Here is a 17,317-nt window from a genome sequence, read left to right as displayed (position 1 = left end):
ACTTGCCACGCTATCGTACCATATCTACTGCAAACTAATGGTGGCTCAAGGGTTAGACAACTTAGGCGGTTGATTAGGCCCCTGAGTAGAAGAGGGCCTACTTATTGTATATTCATTATACAATATGTGTATACATCAAAGAAATTATAGTCAAAATAATTCTTCAAACTAAAAAGAGTAACAAAAAATCTCTCAGTAAATAAATAAAAATGGTTAAATCTTAAATTATCAAACAAGAATACCACTTCATGAGTTATCTTAGACTATCAGTCAAATCATAAAGAGAGAAAACAACCCCTCTTACTAGAGGACATTTACATTAGACCTCTTGCATTCTCTAGTCAAGATAACAACCCCAATTAGATTTAGCCATTGAACGCACAACAGGTTGGGCACTGATCAAATGCGCAGAATCAATGTAAAACATGATACAAGAAAAATATTTGCAACTCAGATTTCAGTTTATCCATTTCTTGTTACAGATCATAGGTTCTGGGAAATCAATGGGGCAAAAACATGGCAAGTAGAATGTGAAGTTTTTTGTTCATCATGTCACATTCTTTTTGTTTTCCCAGTAAAGCTCAAAGTGAAGTAAGAAAAAAAATTGCACATTATGCTGACTAACTGATGTACAAAATGTTTTCCTTCCCAATAATTCAGGAACATAACACTTTAACCAAATTAATTAGTTATAAAGTGGCTCTAAATTTGTCAAAAATATAAGTCAGCTTTGTTCCTTCTTCAAACTTAATTTACTATTCATTGACACATCTTTTGGAGAAAAAACTTTGAATCGTACACTAATTTGATGTTTACTTGTTTTACTTGAATCATGAGAAAACTCACATACTCTCACAAAATATCTATCTTCTTCCCCTTCACAACAGAACTTGAGAATGTTTAAATTAAAACTATGGGAAATCTAATCTTGCTCACTACATTCATATGGTTTTTGCATGTACTATGGAAATGATGATGGAATAACTTGAAGAAATAAAAAGGGAAAATATTGTTGAGAGTGTTGAAATTTTATCGACGCTACCTAAAACACCATTAATCTTGGTATCATAGAGTGTGATTTGCACAAATAAAAATCTTAGATTATAATTCACTACATGAGAAAAGGAATACAAAAACTTTAAACAATCAGCTATAATTTGCTTGTTTGAATCTACTTTCTTTACCTCGGTCCTGATAAAGCTGACGCAAATAATGGAGTAGCAGCACCACTGTCCTCCACTTGGTGACCAGCAATTATAATTGCTCTTGGTACCACAGGAGTTGTGAAGCTATAATCCAAATTGTTTTCAACATCAACTGAACCCTCCAAGACCTTAACCACCACTGACATGGAAGGCCTCCTCAAAAAATCACTTTGTAAACTCCACGCAGCAACCCTCATCATTTCCACAACTTTTGCTCTATTTGTCTGCATGTCATCATTGTATTTATCAACAATATCCAGAAGTTGTTCCTCTTCTACTTTCCTCTTAAACAGACCTAGTAAATGCATATCTTCTTCAGGATGAGATCGATCCAAATTTTTTCGCCCACACAACATTTCTAAGACCGCGACACCAAAGCTATAGGCATCTACTTTCTCAGTGATAATTGAGCTCAACCATTCAAGAGCCAAATAGCCTAGTGTTCCCCTCATCATTGTTACAACTTGGCTTTGGTCCTTATCAATTAGTTTTGACAATCCAAAATCAGAAATTTTCGCATTGAAACATACATCTAAGAGAATGTTTTGGGGTTTGATATCCAAGTGAAATATTTTTTGTCTGCATTCCTCATGGAGATAGGTTAGCCCCTTGGCTATATCCATGATGATCTTTTTGGGGGGTTGCCACCCAAGTGTGAGCTCTTGGTGCCTTTGGAAGATCCATGTATCCAAGGATCCATTGGACATGTACTCAAACTAGAAGACGATATGATTTTTCAGTACAAAATCCAATTTATCTCACCAAATTGACATAGTGAGTGCTACCTATTGTCTCAACTTCAGCTAAGAATGACTTCTTAACCTGACCAAAATCGTTGAGATGCTTCACCGCTACGTTGGTGCCATCACTTAGTGTCCCTTGAAACACTGACCCAAATCCTCCTTCGCCAAGCTTATTATCGAAATTGGTTGTCATGACTCTCAATTCTTCGTAAGAGAATCTGGTAAGCATCCCTAGTAGTTGATCAATATAGAACTCATCAAGTTCCTCGGATTCTCCCTTATTTCTAAAAAGGAAAAAGCAAAAGGCAACCACAAAAAAATACACCAAATAAAGCACTGAGACCGGATCCGAGTATGATTATGACTTGCCTTGATTTCCTAGGAGATTTCTGTACTTTAAGAAACTTAGTAACGTCATCAGCCCCTCTCTCAATATTTATAAGAGCAAAGACTTCAGATAATAATAAGCAACCTTGCCTTGAATCATTAAAGCCCAACCTATTTAAAAACAAAGCTGCTTTGCATGAACAGTTTTTCAAGCAACTTGTCTTGCAATCGTTTAATGTTAATTTTTCATCCAAGTAAAAGTTCGTGGATGTGTATGCGTATGGGTGTAAAAGTAACTAGTATTGTGTGCGTACCGAATTCCGCACTAGATGAAAGTGGATCGGGGCTCCGCGCTCAGTTGGACTATCCAAGGATTGAGGTTCTTGCCACAAGAAGCACCGTAAGAGCTACCTGGCCGGGGTTAGCCAGATAACCCCTCCGGTGTGAGAATAAGTGATCGCAAAAGAAGTGTAGAGAGTTGAGTTTGTAAGTAAGTGGGGTTCAGCTTGGAATAGTTCAGTTACCTTCAATGTGAAGTTTATGTAGTATACATAGGGTTCCTTGCTTGTTGCTCAAGATGGTTTCATGGAGCTCAGGTGCTGCCAAGTTTCCTTTTAGCATTGCCCAAGGTGGGGGGCCACCTGGTAGTTGTCATAGAATGCATATACTCATTGTAGTCATGTTGATAACAAACCACATCCTTCTGGTTTAACAGATTTCGTGATTCTAGGTGTAGGGGACCAGTTGAGGTGGCATCCTCCATGTGCATGCATTCATAGCTTCCACGTTTCTCTAAGGGGTTTCCTCAGCTCGGTACCGTTGTGCCTCGGCTCGGCCTTTTACAAGATCGTTTATAGAGATGGGCTGGTCCATTCAGATATCTTTGTATGGGCTCAGCCCACTTTAGTTCGGCCCATAGATTAGGTCTTGCAGCTCGGTCCAACCCAACATCGCGGTTGGACTAGCCTTTCCACTGCGGGTTGGGCCCAAGTGCTTGAGGACTTGGGTAGACTGTTGATCATGGAGTTAGGCTCAATTGGCTTGCCCATATATTCATCTAACCCACTTGGATTTGGGCTTTAGTGGATTGGGCCGGCCCAAGGCTTGGATCCGACCCATTTGATATTCAGCCCCTTCATTTTCCCCCTAGCTCACGCTAAGGTTCCCCTTGGGGGGAGCTATTGTTCTGCTCTCCAAGTGCCGCGTCGCCTCAGTTTTGCTTCAGTTAGTTCAATCCTGACACACAACCCCTGCATGCGTTCTTTCATGTGACACGTGATGACGTGGGATAGGTGTGCAGAGATAGTGCGTCGATTCCATACCGAAGGTCGTGCTTCGTGTACCTTCACGTCGGCTGGTGCAATAAATGCTCTAGTTATCAATCTAAATCCCTTTATTTGCTTTTTTGTTCTTTTAGAGAGTTTCAAAGAAAAAAAAGAAGAACCCTTCTGGTTCCTCTGAACCAATCTCGTTGGTGCTCTGCTCAGACTTTTCGCTGTTGATCTTGCTTCAGCGCCGCCCGTTCGCTACCGCTACTCTGATCTTTGTAAGTCCTCTTGTGATCCTTCTTCTCTTGTCTTTTTCTATTTCAATCACCTTGTTTGGCCCTTGCGCCGTTTTGTTCCCCATCTTGGTATCTGAGTTCTACCCCTGTACCACTAGGTTAGGTTTGATGGGAAAGTTTCGCTCATTAGTTGATGCTCCTAAGGCCGTGGCCATGTTTCATCGTGATTACAATATCCCCGATGACGTGACCCTTTCGCTGGCAAAGGTCGATGCCAAGGGTATGGGCACTAGAAATACCGCCACTTTTCCGATTGCATCCATCGTTGAGGGAGGGATTCATTTTCCTCTCGACCCTTTGGTGTGCTGATTTCTGCACCAGGTTCAACTCACCCTAATGCAAGTATCTGTTAACCTGTTTCGTGTCATCTGCGGTGTATCCGCTCTCAACAAACGGTTGGGCTTGAATCGCGATATTTGGGACATTTCGGGCTGCTACACTCTTTCTCATAACAAGGATCATAGCACGCACTACCTGCGTGTTCGTTCGATCGACTGTCATCTAGTGACTGGTTTGCCTGATTCAGACAAGCACAATGATGATTTTCTGCAAGTTGGTGGCAACTGGGAGTTCCCCGCTAGGACCGAATTCCAGTCTGAACGGATGCCTTTGAAGGATGGCTACCCAGGTTCAAATCCTTTCTCCAGTGTCTTTTGTATTTCTTGCCTTTGTTTTCAATGTTGTTTTAATGTGGTACTTCTTTTTTGCAGAGGCCTCTCATTTTCAGCGAAGGCTGAACCGGGAGAATACTGAGGCTATCAAAGCCGTTCTGAGGTACAAGAAGAGGTCTGCGCCAGAGTTGTTGGGTTACAAAGTGACTTACCGCTCTGTCATTCCGAAGAAAGCAAGGCTCACTGCATCCCTTCTAGATTCTGATACTAAGACTGACACATCCCTCACTCCTCTGGTTACGAATCGCCGTCGAAGCCAGAGTGCATTGCCTGAAAGGATGCCCTCTCCTGTCCCCAGTTTCGCAGGGGGTGGGTCCGTGTTGAAGAGGAGAGTGCTAGTGGATTTGGAGGCTGAGACTTTTGGTGCCTCTGATACTTTGGAGACCGCTTTATTGAAGGCCGAGGCGAAGAGCCTCGTGGATGTAAAACTGGAGGTGAGAGCTTCTGGAACTCCCGCTGCTACTGCCGATCTGCTTCGGTTGCTGCAAGGGAAAAAAAAAGAGGAGGAAAAAAACTGGCAAGATAGTGGTGGGGGAAGCTTCTGAAGATCCTATTGAGGACGAAGCACTTGAGAAATGGGAACCGCCGATGCTGCATCAAGGCAGGCCCGTTTCTATCTCTGATTCGGTTGTTGCTTCCCAAGATTTTGCTTTTGATTTGACCAAGACTCTGTTGATGCCGGTTGACATGGCTGACCATAATGGCCCCGCGATATTCTTATTCTGAATGGGACCTTTCAGATGATAACTGTTGTAAGTGCTTTCTTGCTTTGCTTGCTTTTAGTGTTATGCTACTGTTTTCTTTCTTTTAATACTTTGTAATGCGTCATAGTGTATTCAGAGGATGCATCTGTCCATCACTCGCGTTGAAGAACTAGAAAAGGCCATGCTGGAGGCCGCTATGAATGCTGAGAGACTGACGGTGAGCCTGGAGGCTGAGAAAGAAGGACGCCGAACTGCCGAAAGGGAGGCATTCCATTTGAACAAGATTGTTGCTTCAGCTGAAAAATCAAAGGAGGCTGCTATTGGGGTGCATGCTCAACTTGAAGGAAAAATGGCCGAGCTGGAGGCCGTTATCGCAGTGATGGCTGCCGAGCATTCTACGTTGGAGGCCAAGCACTGGCAACAAGGTTGGGACGAGGTTGGGGCTGCTTATAAGGAGGAGGTACTGGTGCTGCGAGACAAGCTCTTCCTGAAGGGTTGGTCGAGCGCTCTAGCTGCTGCCTTGGTTCCTGAAGGCTCTCCTCTGTTTCAGGATGTCCCAGTTTCCTCAAGCTCCTTGGGTTCAAAGATTGTCTCCACCCCTGCTATTCTTCCAGCTGAAGTTTTCCCAGAAATTGATTCTGCAAACAAGACTCAGGACAGTGATGTTGCCATTGAAACGATGAACGTTGAAGGGGGTGGAACCCTGGAGACTGAAGCCGCAGGAGACGTGGTTAAGGAAGCTTCCACTTCTCAAGGAGTTGGAGTTGCCTCTACTTTTCCTTCCCAAGACGGCCTAGACTAGATTGTGGACACTGCTCCTGAGGTTCCCTTTGTTAATGAAAACTGAAGTTTTCCCTGAAAGGAATTGAAGTTTTTGCTTTTCTGTATTGATGTACTGTGGCTCGATCCGAGCTTTCTTTCTATACTTGCCAAGACAATTTTTCTTTTTTCTTTTCTTTTCTTTATTGTTGGCTATGAGGCTATCTGTGCCTTTTGTTGGATGATGGGATTTTCCTTTTGAATTTGCAATCTAATGCTGTTTGGCTTCTATGTCTGAATGTTTTCTATACTGTTTGCCCTCGGCCAAGCACTGTTGGGACCTCGAGGCCGAACAGATACTCGGTCTGGTTCTGTACTTCTTGGAATAGATGCTCCGTCTAGTTCTGTGCTGTTTGCCCCCGGCCGAGCACTGTTGGGACCTCGGGGCCGAACAGATGCTCGGCCTGGCTAACGAATATATTACATGGTTGTGCTTGATTTTGTAAGAGGGTCTTACTTAGGTCCAGGTTGGTTCTAAAAAACAATTGTTTGCCCCCACCTGGAGCTAAGTAAGATTGGTACTGAAGATTGTGCTCTTAGGTAGAACTGCTTAAGTCTGTTGCAACTTTGATAACATAAGTGCATTTGAATGGGATAAAGGCATGAAGATGTGTCTTACTCAAGTCCAGGTTGGTTTGAAAAAAAAATTGTTTTGCCCCCAGCTGTAGTTGAGTAAGACTAATGCTAGAGGTTTGCTCCCAATAGAACTTAGCTTAGTTTGTTCTAACTCTGTTTGTATGCAGCATTACTGAAGTGTTGATGTGACGATACTTAAGAGACTTTGTAGACTCAGAGATGTTTACTTAAGATATGTTAGTGCAGTTTCCACCAAGCAATTCTGCTTGGCTAAAGTCCAATTTAGTTGCCAAACATAATTCCACCAAGTAGTTCCACTTCGCATGTTTGAGTGCTAACTAAATTTTAATTCCGTTCAGTCGTTCTGAAACTAAGTCCATTTGGGTTAAGACCAAAGCATATTCCGTTTGATAAACATCAAAGCTTATTCCATTTGATAAACATCAAAGCTATTCCCGTTTGGTAAGTACCAAAGCTAATTCTGTTTGATAAGCATCAGAGCTAATTCCGTTTGATAAACATCAAAGCTATTTCCGTTTGGTAAACATCAAAGCTATTTCCGTTTGGTAAGTACCAAAGCTAATTCTGTTTGATAAGCATCAAAGCTAATTCCGTTTGATAAACATCAAAGCTATTTCCGTTTGGTAAGTACCAAAGCTAATTCCGTTTGATAAGCATCAAAGCTAATTCCATTTGGTGAACACCAAAGCTTATTACAAAAATTTGATAGTCTTGAGAGAAGTGAGGAGGCCTCTGTATTGGCCAAAAGGTAAATGTCTTTACATCCTGATAAAGAAGTTGGGGTTTAATTCTATTGATAATATTTCTTGAGATTTGCTACATTCCAGGGCCAAGGTATGGCTCTACCTTTGAGATCCTCTAGGTAGTAAGCTCCATTTCCAGCAGCAATTGTGACCTTCTACGGACCTTCCCAGTTAGGCCCAAGTTTGCCCTCGCCAGGCACTCTTTTGTGATCCATAACTTTCCTCAAAACCAATTCTCCAGGTGTAAATTGCCTTGGGAAAACTTTTTAGTTGAAACTCTGGATGAGCTGCTGCTGATACGCTATAAGTCTGATAAGTGCGACTTCTCTTCGGCCTTCTGCCATATCCAGTGCTTATACAATAACTTCCTCATTACTGGTGCTTTCAAACAATTCAGACCGAAGGGTTGGGAGACGTACTTTGAGTGGGATGATGGTCTCCATTCCATAAGTTAGGGCTTTTACATGCTCAAGCCGTTTCTTTACTCTGTTGATGATGGTTTTGCTTGACGCTTCTGCCTGTCCATTACTTTGTGTGTACCCTGGAGAAGAGTTCCTATACTCAATCCTGAGGTCGACACAGAACTTTTTGAAGATCTTTCCATAGAACTGTGTTCCATTATCCGCAATCAGTATCCGCAGGATGACGAAACGCACCACCACGTTTCTCATGACAAATAGCTTTGTGACCGCTTCTTTGATACTTGTCAGCGCCTCGACTTCAACCCACTTAGTGAAATAGTCAGTTGCAGCAATGAAGAATAGCCTGTTCCTAGTGCCTCGTGCCAATGGTCTGATAATATCCAGACCCCATTGGGCAAAGGGCCATGGACTGGTGAGTAGAGTGAGAGTTTTGGCTGGTTGATGAATGAGTGGAGCAAACATCTGACATTTATCACACTTTTGTACATACTACTGTGCATCTTGTTGTATCTGTGGCCACCAGTACCCGTGAGTGAGGGCTCGGTATGCCAGTGACCTTCCACCAATATGGCATCCACAAATCCCATCGTGAATTTCGTAGAGAACATTCTCGGCCAGATTTGAATGCACACATAGAAGATAAGGGCCAACATAGGAGTGTCTGTACAGCTTCCCAGATGATGAGATCCAAAACCGAGCTGACCTATGTCTGACTTTGTTGGCTTCCTTTTTATCTCTGGGGAGAGTACCAGATTTTAGAAAGCAAGTATCGGATCCGTCCAGCTCGGCTCTAGGTTGCTACAGAGGACTGGAGATGCACTGCTTGGTTCTGGCACGAACTCAACCCAAACTTTTCTAACATCTTTGGTATGTACTAATGAGCCGAGGCAAGCCAGAGCATTAGCATGGTTGTTTTTGTCCCGACTAATTCGTTCCACTCATATGGATTGAAACTTTTTGAGTAGGTCTTTGGCCTTGCCTGCGTACATAGCCATTCTTTCATCTCATGTTTCATAGACCCCAGAAAGCTGGTTTACCACCAATTGTGAATCGCTGAAAACAAGAAGTTGTTCTGCACTGAAGTGTTTGGCACTACGTAAGCTAGCCAATAATGCTTTGTACTCTACCTCATTGTTTGAAGCCTTCCAACCGAGCCTGAGAACCTGTTCCCAAATAAATCCTTCTGGTGAGATAAGTACTACTCCTGCCCCCGAGCCTCGGTTATTGGATGACCCGTCAACATAAAGCTACCAGATGTTTCCAATAAAGAGTTTTCATGCTTCCGAAGCACAGTGCTTTCCCTGTTCAGTGGTGTGTGGCACCTGTGCCGAACTGGGATTCCCTGACTCGGTACTCTGGGTAGGAGCCAATTGTGCGACGAAATCTGCTAAGACCTAGGCCTTGATTGCCGTCCTGGGTTGATACCGAATGTCAAACTCACCAAGTTCTACCACCCATTTTGCTGTTCAGCCAGAGAAATCGGCTCGACTGAATACATATCTGAGGGGGAATTCAGTGAGGACATTGATGGTATGCCCCTGGAAGTAGTGTTGTAACTTTCTCGAGGTGATAAGCAGCGCATAAGCTAACTTTTCCAAGGATAGATACCGTGTCTCGACATCTAGTAAAGTCTTGCTAACAAAGTATACTGGCCTCTGTTCCTTGTTAACTTCTCGAATTAATACTATGCTTACGGCATGATCTGAGACTGTTAGATATAGGTACAGCTCCTCTCCTGGTTCTAGAGTGGACAGAAGAGGTGGTGTGCTGAGGTATCTTTTGAGACTTTGCAGTGCTTCGGTACACTCGGAACCCCATTCAAACGCTGCCCTTTTCCTCAATAACTAGATGAAGGGCTTCATCCGATCTGAAGATTTACTGATGAACCGATTCAGGGCGGCCGCCATTCCGGCCAGTTTCTACAGCTCTTTATCCTTTGTTGGTACTTTAAAATCTTGTATTGCTTTGATTTGATCCGGATTCGCCTTGATTCCTCAGTGAGTGACCATGTATCCCAAGAACTTCCATGTTCCTACCCCGAAAGTGCATTTCGAGGCATTGAGGCGAAGCTAATGGTTTTTCATGATGCCAAAAACTTCTCCCAAGTCTGTAAGGTGGTTTGTAGCGAGCTTGCTTTTTACTACCATATCATCTATATAAGCTTCCATGATTTTCCCAAGTTGGGCCTTGAACATCCGAGTGATCATTCGCTGGTAGGTTGCCCCGGCGTTCTTGAGGCCGAATGGCATTACTTTGTAGCAATAAGTTCCCCTTAGATTGATAAATGTTGTCTTTTCTTGATCCGGACCGAACAGTGGTATCTGGTGATAGCCGCTATAAGTGTCCAGAAAGCTCATGCGCTCATGCCCTGCTGTTGAGTCTACCAGTTGATCAATGCGAGGCAGCGGAAAGCTATCTTTGGGGCAAGCTTTGTTTAAGCAAGTGAAATCAATGCAAACTCTCCATTTTCCATACTTCTTTTTGACTACGACTATTTTGGACAGCCATTGTGGGTACTGAACTTCTCTGATCGCTCCCGATGCTAGGGGTTTTTCGACTTCGACAATTACTGCTTCAGTGTGCTCAACTGAGGATCTCTGACTTTTTTGTACAACGGGCCGAGCGGAAGGGTTGATGTTAAGCTTGTGGCAAGCAAATTTTGGATTCAACCCTGGAGTATCATATGTTGACCATGCGAATACCTCCATATTTTCCCTCAACAGTTCCAGCAGTTGAAGTTTCTCATCAGCGCCTAGCGAGGTACCGATAAGGAAGTACTTTTCTGGATCATCTTCTTTTACCAGGACTATCTTTTCCTCTAGGGCTCACCCTACATCTTCCAAGACTGGTTGTTCGGCCACTTCCACTGTCTGTACCCGGTTGCAGCATTGCTTTGCCTTTAGTGCCACTATGAAGTAATGTTTGGACGCAACTTGATCTCTTGAGATCTGCTCTACTCCGTGTTCCGTTAGGAAACAGATGAGCTAGTGGTAGGTTGAAGGGACCGCCTCCATTTGATGAATCCATGGACGACCAAGTATGGCGTTGTAAGGGGATGGTGTATTAATAACTAGAAACTCTATCTGGACGGTTTTTGTTCCTGCCACAACTGGAAACACTATTCTACCTGTGAATTGAAGCTAACTAAGGGGGCTGCCACTGGGGTGAGGTGCTACTCGGAGAGACCAAGCATCTTGAACAAGTCATAATACAATATGTCTGCTGCACTGCCTTGATCTACCAGGACTCGTTTTATGTCAAACTGTTTCCCAATTCCCACAGTTATAATCAGTGCATCAGTATGTGGGTGTTGTATGCCTTCTGAATCCTTTCTAGTAAATGAAACAGTGCACAAAGGGGATTTGGGTATCGTGCGTACCTTTTTGGATACAGGCTCTACTGACACGACCTGCTAAATTTGCATAGCCTTAGCAATCTCTTCTTTCAGTGTCTCCTCAGATTCCTGAGTCACTGTTCCATGGATCACATTTATTATCAACCGAGGTGGGTGCTCAATATTCAGTTCTGGTGGTGGGTTCCCCAGTTCGGTCATTTCCTTATCCTGATCAATGTAATCCCAGAGGTGCCCAGCTGCTACTAGGTCCTCCAAGTGTTGCTTCAGTGCCCTGTAGTTCTAAGTCATGTGCCCCCTGTCTTGATGGTAGGTGCATCTGAGCTTCTGATTGCTCCGAGCCAGATCTCCCAACATTTTCGGCGGCCAAACAAAGAAGGGCTCTCTCTTGATCTTTTCTAGGATTCGATAGATCGGTTCTTTGAATACAGTCACAACGGCTTCGTGAGATTTGGACTTATCCACCTCATTCACCGTGAACCCTTGGTGTTCTCCTCGATCTATTCTCTTCTCGCTGTTTGTTTTGCTGATGCTACCTCGATGGGGATCTGATCATCTTCGAGGCAAGCATACTGCTCAATCCTGACACGCAAATCTTTCAATGCTGTCACCGGGCGCTTGGTAAGTGATTGTCTCAACTTACTTTCCGGGCGCAGACCATGTTTGAAAGACATAACGGCCTTCTACTCACTGCACACGTTTTCCTCCAAGTCATTGTACTCTTCCCAGTACCTCCCAGCATAACTGCGCAGCGTTTCTTCCTGCTCCTTTCGGAGACTGAACAGTGTATCTGGCTCTTTCGGGATCCTAGTGTTGGAGACGAACCTGGCTAGGAACTCTTCGGAGAGCTGCTTCCAGCCTTGAATTGATCCAGCGGGGATTCGATCAAACCATCGATGTAGCAACCCTCACTTTATCCTAGTCATACTTGTGTACATTTTTGCATGATCCTTGTATTGATTTAGCTTGCATCTTTGCAGATTTTGATTAGTTTCGTTTAAGAGTTGCTTGCATGTTTTGTTCCTTGCTTGGTGTTAGTTTAGCCGAAGTCACCTTAAGCCTAGGTTACACCTTTGAACTTCTTACACCTAGGACCATCTCAGAACCACTCTGGTTGACCTCCACCCTCACCCTGACATGTTGGCCGAGATGTCATTATCTAGACCGAGGTGTTCATCACCAAGGTCGAGATGTGTATTATCTAGGCCGAGATGTTATACCAAAGTGATCTTGTCCCTGGACTGGTACGACCTAGACCAAGGTGTGGCACATCTAGGCCAAGGTGTGGCATAGCTAGGCCAAGTGCTGTCCTTCCTAGCCGAGATCATTGAGACCTTGCCGAAGCTTTGTCCTAGCCGAGATCATTACCCGCCAAAGTACCCATGTCACCTTACTTGTTGCTTACACTTTGTCATGCTCTTGTCTTATCAATCTATCACCTTTTTTAGGGGATCTAACCAGCCGTTGCCACATGTCCCAGCAGAGGGTTTAGTTAGCCAGCAGAGTTAGAATTATATCATTTTGTGTTACATCTCTTGCATGGTAGAGAGAGAAGCTCTAGGAAGAGGAGAGGAAGTTGGAGTGAGGGAGCTAGATCCCAAGCTTGATCTTTAGAGTTACAGCCATTTAACCCATGTTTTGAGGTTAGAATCTTGATTTACTCTTGTTATTCTTTATGTTGATCCGACTGCATTGCATGATCCAGCATGATTCATGAGCCATGCATTGGTTTAAAGTTGTTTTAGAAAGAGAAAATGGTGTTCATGTGTTCTTGAAGAAAAACCATATTTTGATCAGAAAGTTTGTATCAAGATCCATGTTTTTGTGTTTGCTTTCATAAGATCTTCAAGTATGGGTACCTAGGTCCATGTTTTCGAACTCATCTCATGAAATGTCAGATTTTGAATAAAAAAGTTATGATTTTAGCATTCATATTCTTCATGTTCATGTTCTTCATGTTCTTCATGAGGAAAACCCAAATTTTCCCAGACTTCATTTCCTTGAATGTGGTCGTCGGGAACACACCTCGGCCAAGAGGTGTGGGGCCTCGGCCTAGACCTGGTTAGTACCCAGCATGTTTCCCCTAGGCGAAAAGGTAGTGTTGTAACTCTCAGCATGTTTTGCTTTGTTTTGACTTGATTTTGAAAGAAATGTCGAGATCCTTTCCTGTCATGTAAAGCTTGTTTTAAGGATGCATTTCATATCCATCTTTGAGCATCTCTTCTTGTCTTCTTGAAGTGCATTCAGTAGACTTTATTATGTATTTGTAGGTCTTGGATCCTTGCCTTAATCCCTACACCCGAAGAGCTAAGTGAGTGGCATTTTTAATAAAGCTATGTTATATTGTTTTGATGAAAGCTTTGCTTTGCTTTGTTTTGGAAAAGTATTTGATCAAGCATGAACAATTATCCCTAGTTTTTGGTATCAAGTACTATATTTGTTTTGATGACATTCTGGGAAAGTCCTTAGTGTCAGGGGACTATAATGCAGCTACACCCTTGTTTTGAAAGTCCTTAGTGTCAGGGGACTATAATGCAACTGCACCCTTGTTTTGAAAGTCCTTAGTGCCAGGGGACTATAATGCAACTGCACCCTTGTTTTGCCACTGACGGTTTTCCGCGTGGGTTTGTTTTGTCCGAAATGTCATCCCTTGTATTATATTGATGCTAGTAAGCATCCCTTGAAGATTTGACAGATGGACTTGGTTCATTCCTTGATTTTGTACAAGATATGCTATGTATTGTTAGAAAAGAGAACTTGAATATCATTCATGCAAAACCTTTATTACTGATTCACTGAGTATCCAAGTTCATCCTCTCTATATATATGTAGGTGACGAGCAGGAAGGCGGTGATGCCTAGATGATTGTTGCAAGATGTTTTTGGATTTCATGTTTTGTAGCATCTTGAAGATTATGCTTCTTGGCTTGCGGTTATTTCTTTTGTATTTGTCAGCTTGACAAGCCTTTTGATCAAGATGTATTTTGTACTTTATTTTATTGTATCCAAGTTGTAAGCTATATTAAGATGTATGACATTTCATTTGATCTATGCACCGCTCTTGTGGACTATTTAGTTTTAAATTTATTGCTTCCGCACATGTAGGCCCTATATGTATACTCTGATTGTGTGTGAATCTTTGTAAGTTGGCCTTTGGTAATCTCGAATTACTGGCCATCCCGGCACCATTCTACTAGGGACAGAATGGGGTCGTGACAATCGAAGTCCGATTTCTCCCATGCTGGATGGGAAGACTTTGCACATCAGTGCCTCATCTCGGCTCCATAGAGACATCATCTCTCTGTAATGGCTAATATACGTCAGTGGGTCCGACTTCCCATCGTACGAAGTGAACTTTGGTGGGGTGAATTTCTTTGGAGGTCTCATGGCCTCAATTTCCAGGGAGAATGGTGAGGAGACGAGCCTATCCAGCACTCGGTGCTCTCTCTGGTGAATGGTACGGTCCAGATGATCCCGATGTTGCTCGTTCTGCTTATTGCCGATCAACCAAGTACGAAGGTCTTGAGGAGGGTATTCAGTCTATTGGCTATCCGTCTTCTGCCTCTTAGCCCTTCTCCGGCGTGACCCACGGGTGTGGCTGCTCGCCGCCTCACTCTGTACCGGGATAGGCTGGCTTTGTTGCCCAGACTCATTTCTAGGGAACTTCTTCACTGGTGGCTCTCTAGATGAGCTCCTCTGTCGCAAACGAGAGGGCTCTACTTCAATCTTCTTTTCCATTGGATCACCCAACACCCTTTTAAGTTGCACTTTCAGCTCCTGTATCTCCATCACCATGGAGTCTATGATTCGATCTCTGTAATCCTTTTCCAGAAGAAAGTGATGAGAAGAACCTCCAGCGAAGGGCAATCGATGCTCGACGGATTTAGGGGTCTGGTTATTGTTTCCAATTTGTTCTTCTAGGACTGTTGGGAGTGCTAAGCCTTTGTCCTTTGTCTTCTCCGTCTGTGGAGTATGTGTTGAAGGTGGGATGTCTTCAATCCCAATCACGGGAACTAAGTGCAGAGCTTAGAGACAAAGTGGTCCACGCTCACTGCACCAATTGTGCGTACCGGATTCCGCACTAGATGAAAGTAGATCGGGGCTCCACGCTCAGTTGGACTATCCAAGGATTGAGGTTCCTGCCACAAGAAGCACCATAAGAGCTGCCCGGCCGGGGTTGGCTAGATAACCCCTCCGGTGTGGAAATCAGTGATCGGAGAAGAAGTGTAGAGAGTTGAGTTTGTAAGTAAGTGGGGTTCAGCTTGGAATAGTTCAATTACCTTCAATATGAAGTTCATGTAGTATATATTGGGTTCCTTGCTTGTTGCTCAAGATAGTTTCATGGAGCTCAGGTGCTGCCAAGTTTCCTTTTAGCATTGCCCAAGGTGGAGGACCACTTGGTAGTTGTCATAGAATGCATATACTCATTGTAGTCATGTTGATAACAAACCACATTCTTCTGGTTTAACAGCTTCCGTGATTCTAGGTGTAGGGGACCAGCCGAGGTGGCATCCTCAATGTGCATGCATTCATAGCTTCTACGTTTCTCTAAGGGGTTTCCTCAGCTCGGTACCGTTTTGCCTCGGCTCGGCCTTTTACAAGATCGTTTATAGCGATGGGCTAGTCCATTCAGATATCCTTGTATGGGCTCGGCCCACTTTAGTTCAGCCCATAGATTAGGTCTTGCAGCTCGGCCCAGCCCAACATCGCGGCTAGACTAGCCTTTCCACTGCGGGTTGGGCCCAAGTGCTTGAGGACTTGGGTAGACTGTTGATCATGGAGTTAGGCTCAATTGGCTTGCCCATATATGCATCTCACCCACTTAGATTTGGGCTTTAGTGGATTGGGCTGCCCAAGGCTTGGATCCGACCCATTTCATATTCAGCCCCTTCATATTGTTAAGCTCAAATAGGGTGTGATATTGAGAATGGTCACAAGAAATGGATGTAGCAAAGGAACATCCAAGGTTGGGTTGCCTATAACTTATTTGCCTGAAAGTGTTTATTTCACTATTGGCATCGTCAAGATAGGCACACTGCGCAGTTGAAGAACATATGCCGTAATTGCCACAGGACATGGGATACCCACACTCACCGCTCGAAACACCATAGGATGTCAGCAGATCTGCCACCTCATTCCATTCCTATCTTGCCAACTCATAAGCCGTCAAATGCCCATTAGGATCCAACCTTATGAACTGAGCTGACGATGATGATGTAAGAGGGATTTTCTGCCCAATAAAGCTTTCGTTCTGAAATTTGACATAGTTGACATCTGAATAAATTTCAAAATAGACCAAGAGTGGATTGGATCCTAGATAACTGGACAGACTGTGATGCTGAAGCATTAGCGAAAACAAACCTGGAGTCCAATTCGATGCGTATGTGCTGGAGATGAGCTTCTGACCAGGAAACAAAGCCTAACCAACAAGTAAGGAGTCGGTTGGGTGATCAAATGACTGCCAAACCATTTCACTATTTGGGTCAAAGAGGACTAGGTTTCCCAATTTGGTGAATTTCATGCCGAAAACGGACTTTGATGATGTGTTGGTAGACCATACGAAAGTGCCATCCAAGTTATGCAATATCAAATCTCCATCTTCAGTGAGTTGTAAGGTGGCATTAATTTGAATAGGACGCTCTCCATTAGCTGACCAAGCCAGTTGCGGGGCTCTTATAAAGGAAAAGTTGTTGATAGATGGATGGTATATACTATCGAAGATTACAACACCGAAGAGGCATGATGACTGAGTTTGTTGAGTTGAAGGGCAATAGAAGCCACATATCAAATGTGAGCCAATATTGGACGATTCTTCAAGAACTAATGAAAAATCGGTGTAAATTGAGGGGTTGTTGCTCCAATTAGTAGATAAGTTAGCCATTGGAGGTGCAATTATGTTAGCCATTGGAGTTGCTGCTGTGGGTATTTTCTTTGTTTGCAGATCGAGTTGTTGCTGTGGCTGGTTTTGGTCTGGTGGGGATGGTTTTTTTGTTATGTTTTGTTGTTTGAGTCTCAGAAGCTGGTATGGTTGTTTTGTGATTGTTCTGCTAGCTAGTAGATGGAGCTGCTGCTGTGGGTATTTTGTTTGCTGCTGTGGGTTTTTCCTGTGGCTGATTTCGGTCTGGTGGGGTTGGTTTTTTTTTTTTTTTTGGTTTTTTTTTGTTGTTTGAG

The 17,317-nt window shown here is 43.6% G+C and overlaps 3 protein-coding genes across 3 annotated transcripts; all 3 read right to left on the bottom strand.

Moving 5' to 3' along the window:
* Nucleotides 1-1,180: 1,180 nt before the first annotated feature.
* LOC114277338 (G-type lectin S-receptor-like serine/threonine-protein kinase SD2-5) lies at nt 1,181-2,896 on the bottom strand. The gene is made up of 4 exons (XM_082885537.1): nt 2,800-2,896; nt 2,318-2,399; nt 1,968-2,232; nt 1,181-1,921 (listed from the first exon to the last, which is right to left on the bottom strand). Exons 1-4 carry the CDS (start codon nt 2,894-2,896, stop codon nt 1,181-1,183), a joined length of 1,185 nt encoding a protein of 394 aa, XP_082741663.1.
* Nucleotides 2,897-7,726: 4,830 nt separating this feature from the next.
* LOC145798073 (uncharacterized) lies at nt 7,727-8,257 on the bottom strand. Its single transcript, XM_082885536.1, has one exon. It carries the CDS (start codon nt 8,255-8,257, stop codon nt 7,727-7,729), a length of 531 nt encoding a protein of 176 aa, XP_082741662.1.
* An 8,032-nt stretch (nt 8,258-16,289) lies between these two features.
* LOC145798072 (EP1-like glycoprotein 2) lies at nt 16,290-17,051 on the bottom strand. Its single transcript, XM_082885535.1, has 2 exons — nt 16,575-17,051; nt 16,290-16,397 (listed from the first exon to the last, which is right to left on the bottom strand). The coding sequence occupies exons 1-2, from the start codon at nt 17,049-17,051 to the stop codon at nt 16,290-16,292; spliced, it is 585 nt and encodes a 194-aa protein (XP_082741661.1).
* Between the last annotated feature and the right edge of the window lie 266 nt (nt 17,052-17,317).

This window comes from Camellia sinensis, chromosome 8 (genome assembly GCF_055761805.1).
Source record: "Camellia sinensis isolate YWXY chromosome 8, ASM5576180v1, whole genome shotgun sequence".
NCBI classification, from domain to species: Eukaryota; Viridiplantae; Streptophyta; class Magnoliopsida; order Ericales; family Theaceae; genus Camellia; species Camellia sinensis.
The sequence above is the reverse complement of the archived record's forward strand: the minus strand, read 5'-3'. Positions and strand labels throughout refer to the sequence as shown.

What these genes read in the sequence shown, in the direction of transcription:
- LOC114277338 (XM_082885537.1), bottom strand. Translation starts at nt 2,896, where the DNA reads ATGCTAAAAGGAAACTTGGCAGCACCTGAGCTCCATGAAACCATCTTG. An exon ending in AAATCTCCTAGGAAATCAAG is followed by an intron (nt 2,233 to 2,317) that starts GCAAGTCATAAT and finishes TTTCCTTTTTAG; the next exon opens with AAATAAGGGAGAATCCGAGG. An exon ending in GCACTCACTATGTCAATTTG is followed by an intron (nt 1,922 to 1,967) that starts GTGAGATAAATT and finishes ATCGTCTTCTAG; the next exon opens with TTTGAGTACATGTCCAATGG.
- LOC145798073 (XM_082885536.1), bottom strand. Translation starts at nt 8,257, where the DNA reads ATGTTTGCTCCACTCATTCATCAACCAGCCAAAACTCTCACTCTACTC.
- LOC145798072 (XM_082885535.1), bottom strand. Translation starts at nt 17,051, where the DNA reads ATGGCTAACATAATTGCACCTCCAATGGCTAACTTATCTACTAATTGG. An exon ending in ACCCAACCGACTCCTTACTT is followed by an intron (nt 16,398 to 16,574) that starts GTTGGTTAGGCT and finishes GTCAAATTTCAG; the next exon opens with AACGAAAGCTTTATTGGGCA.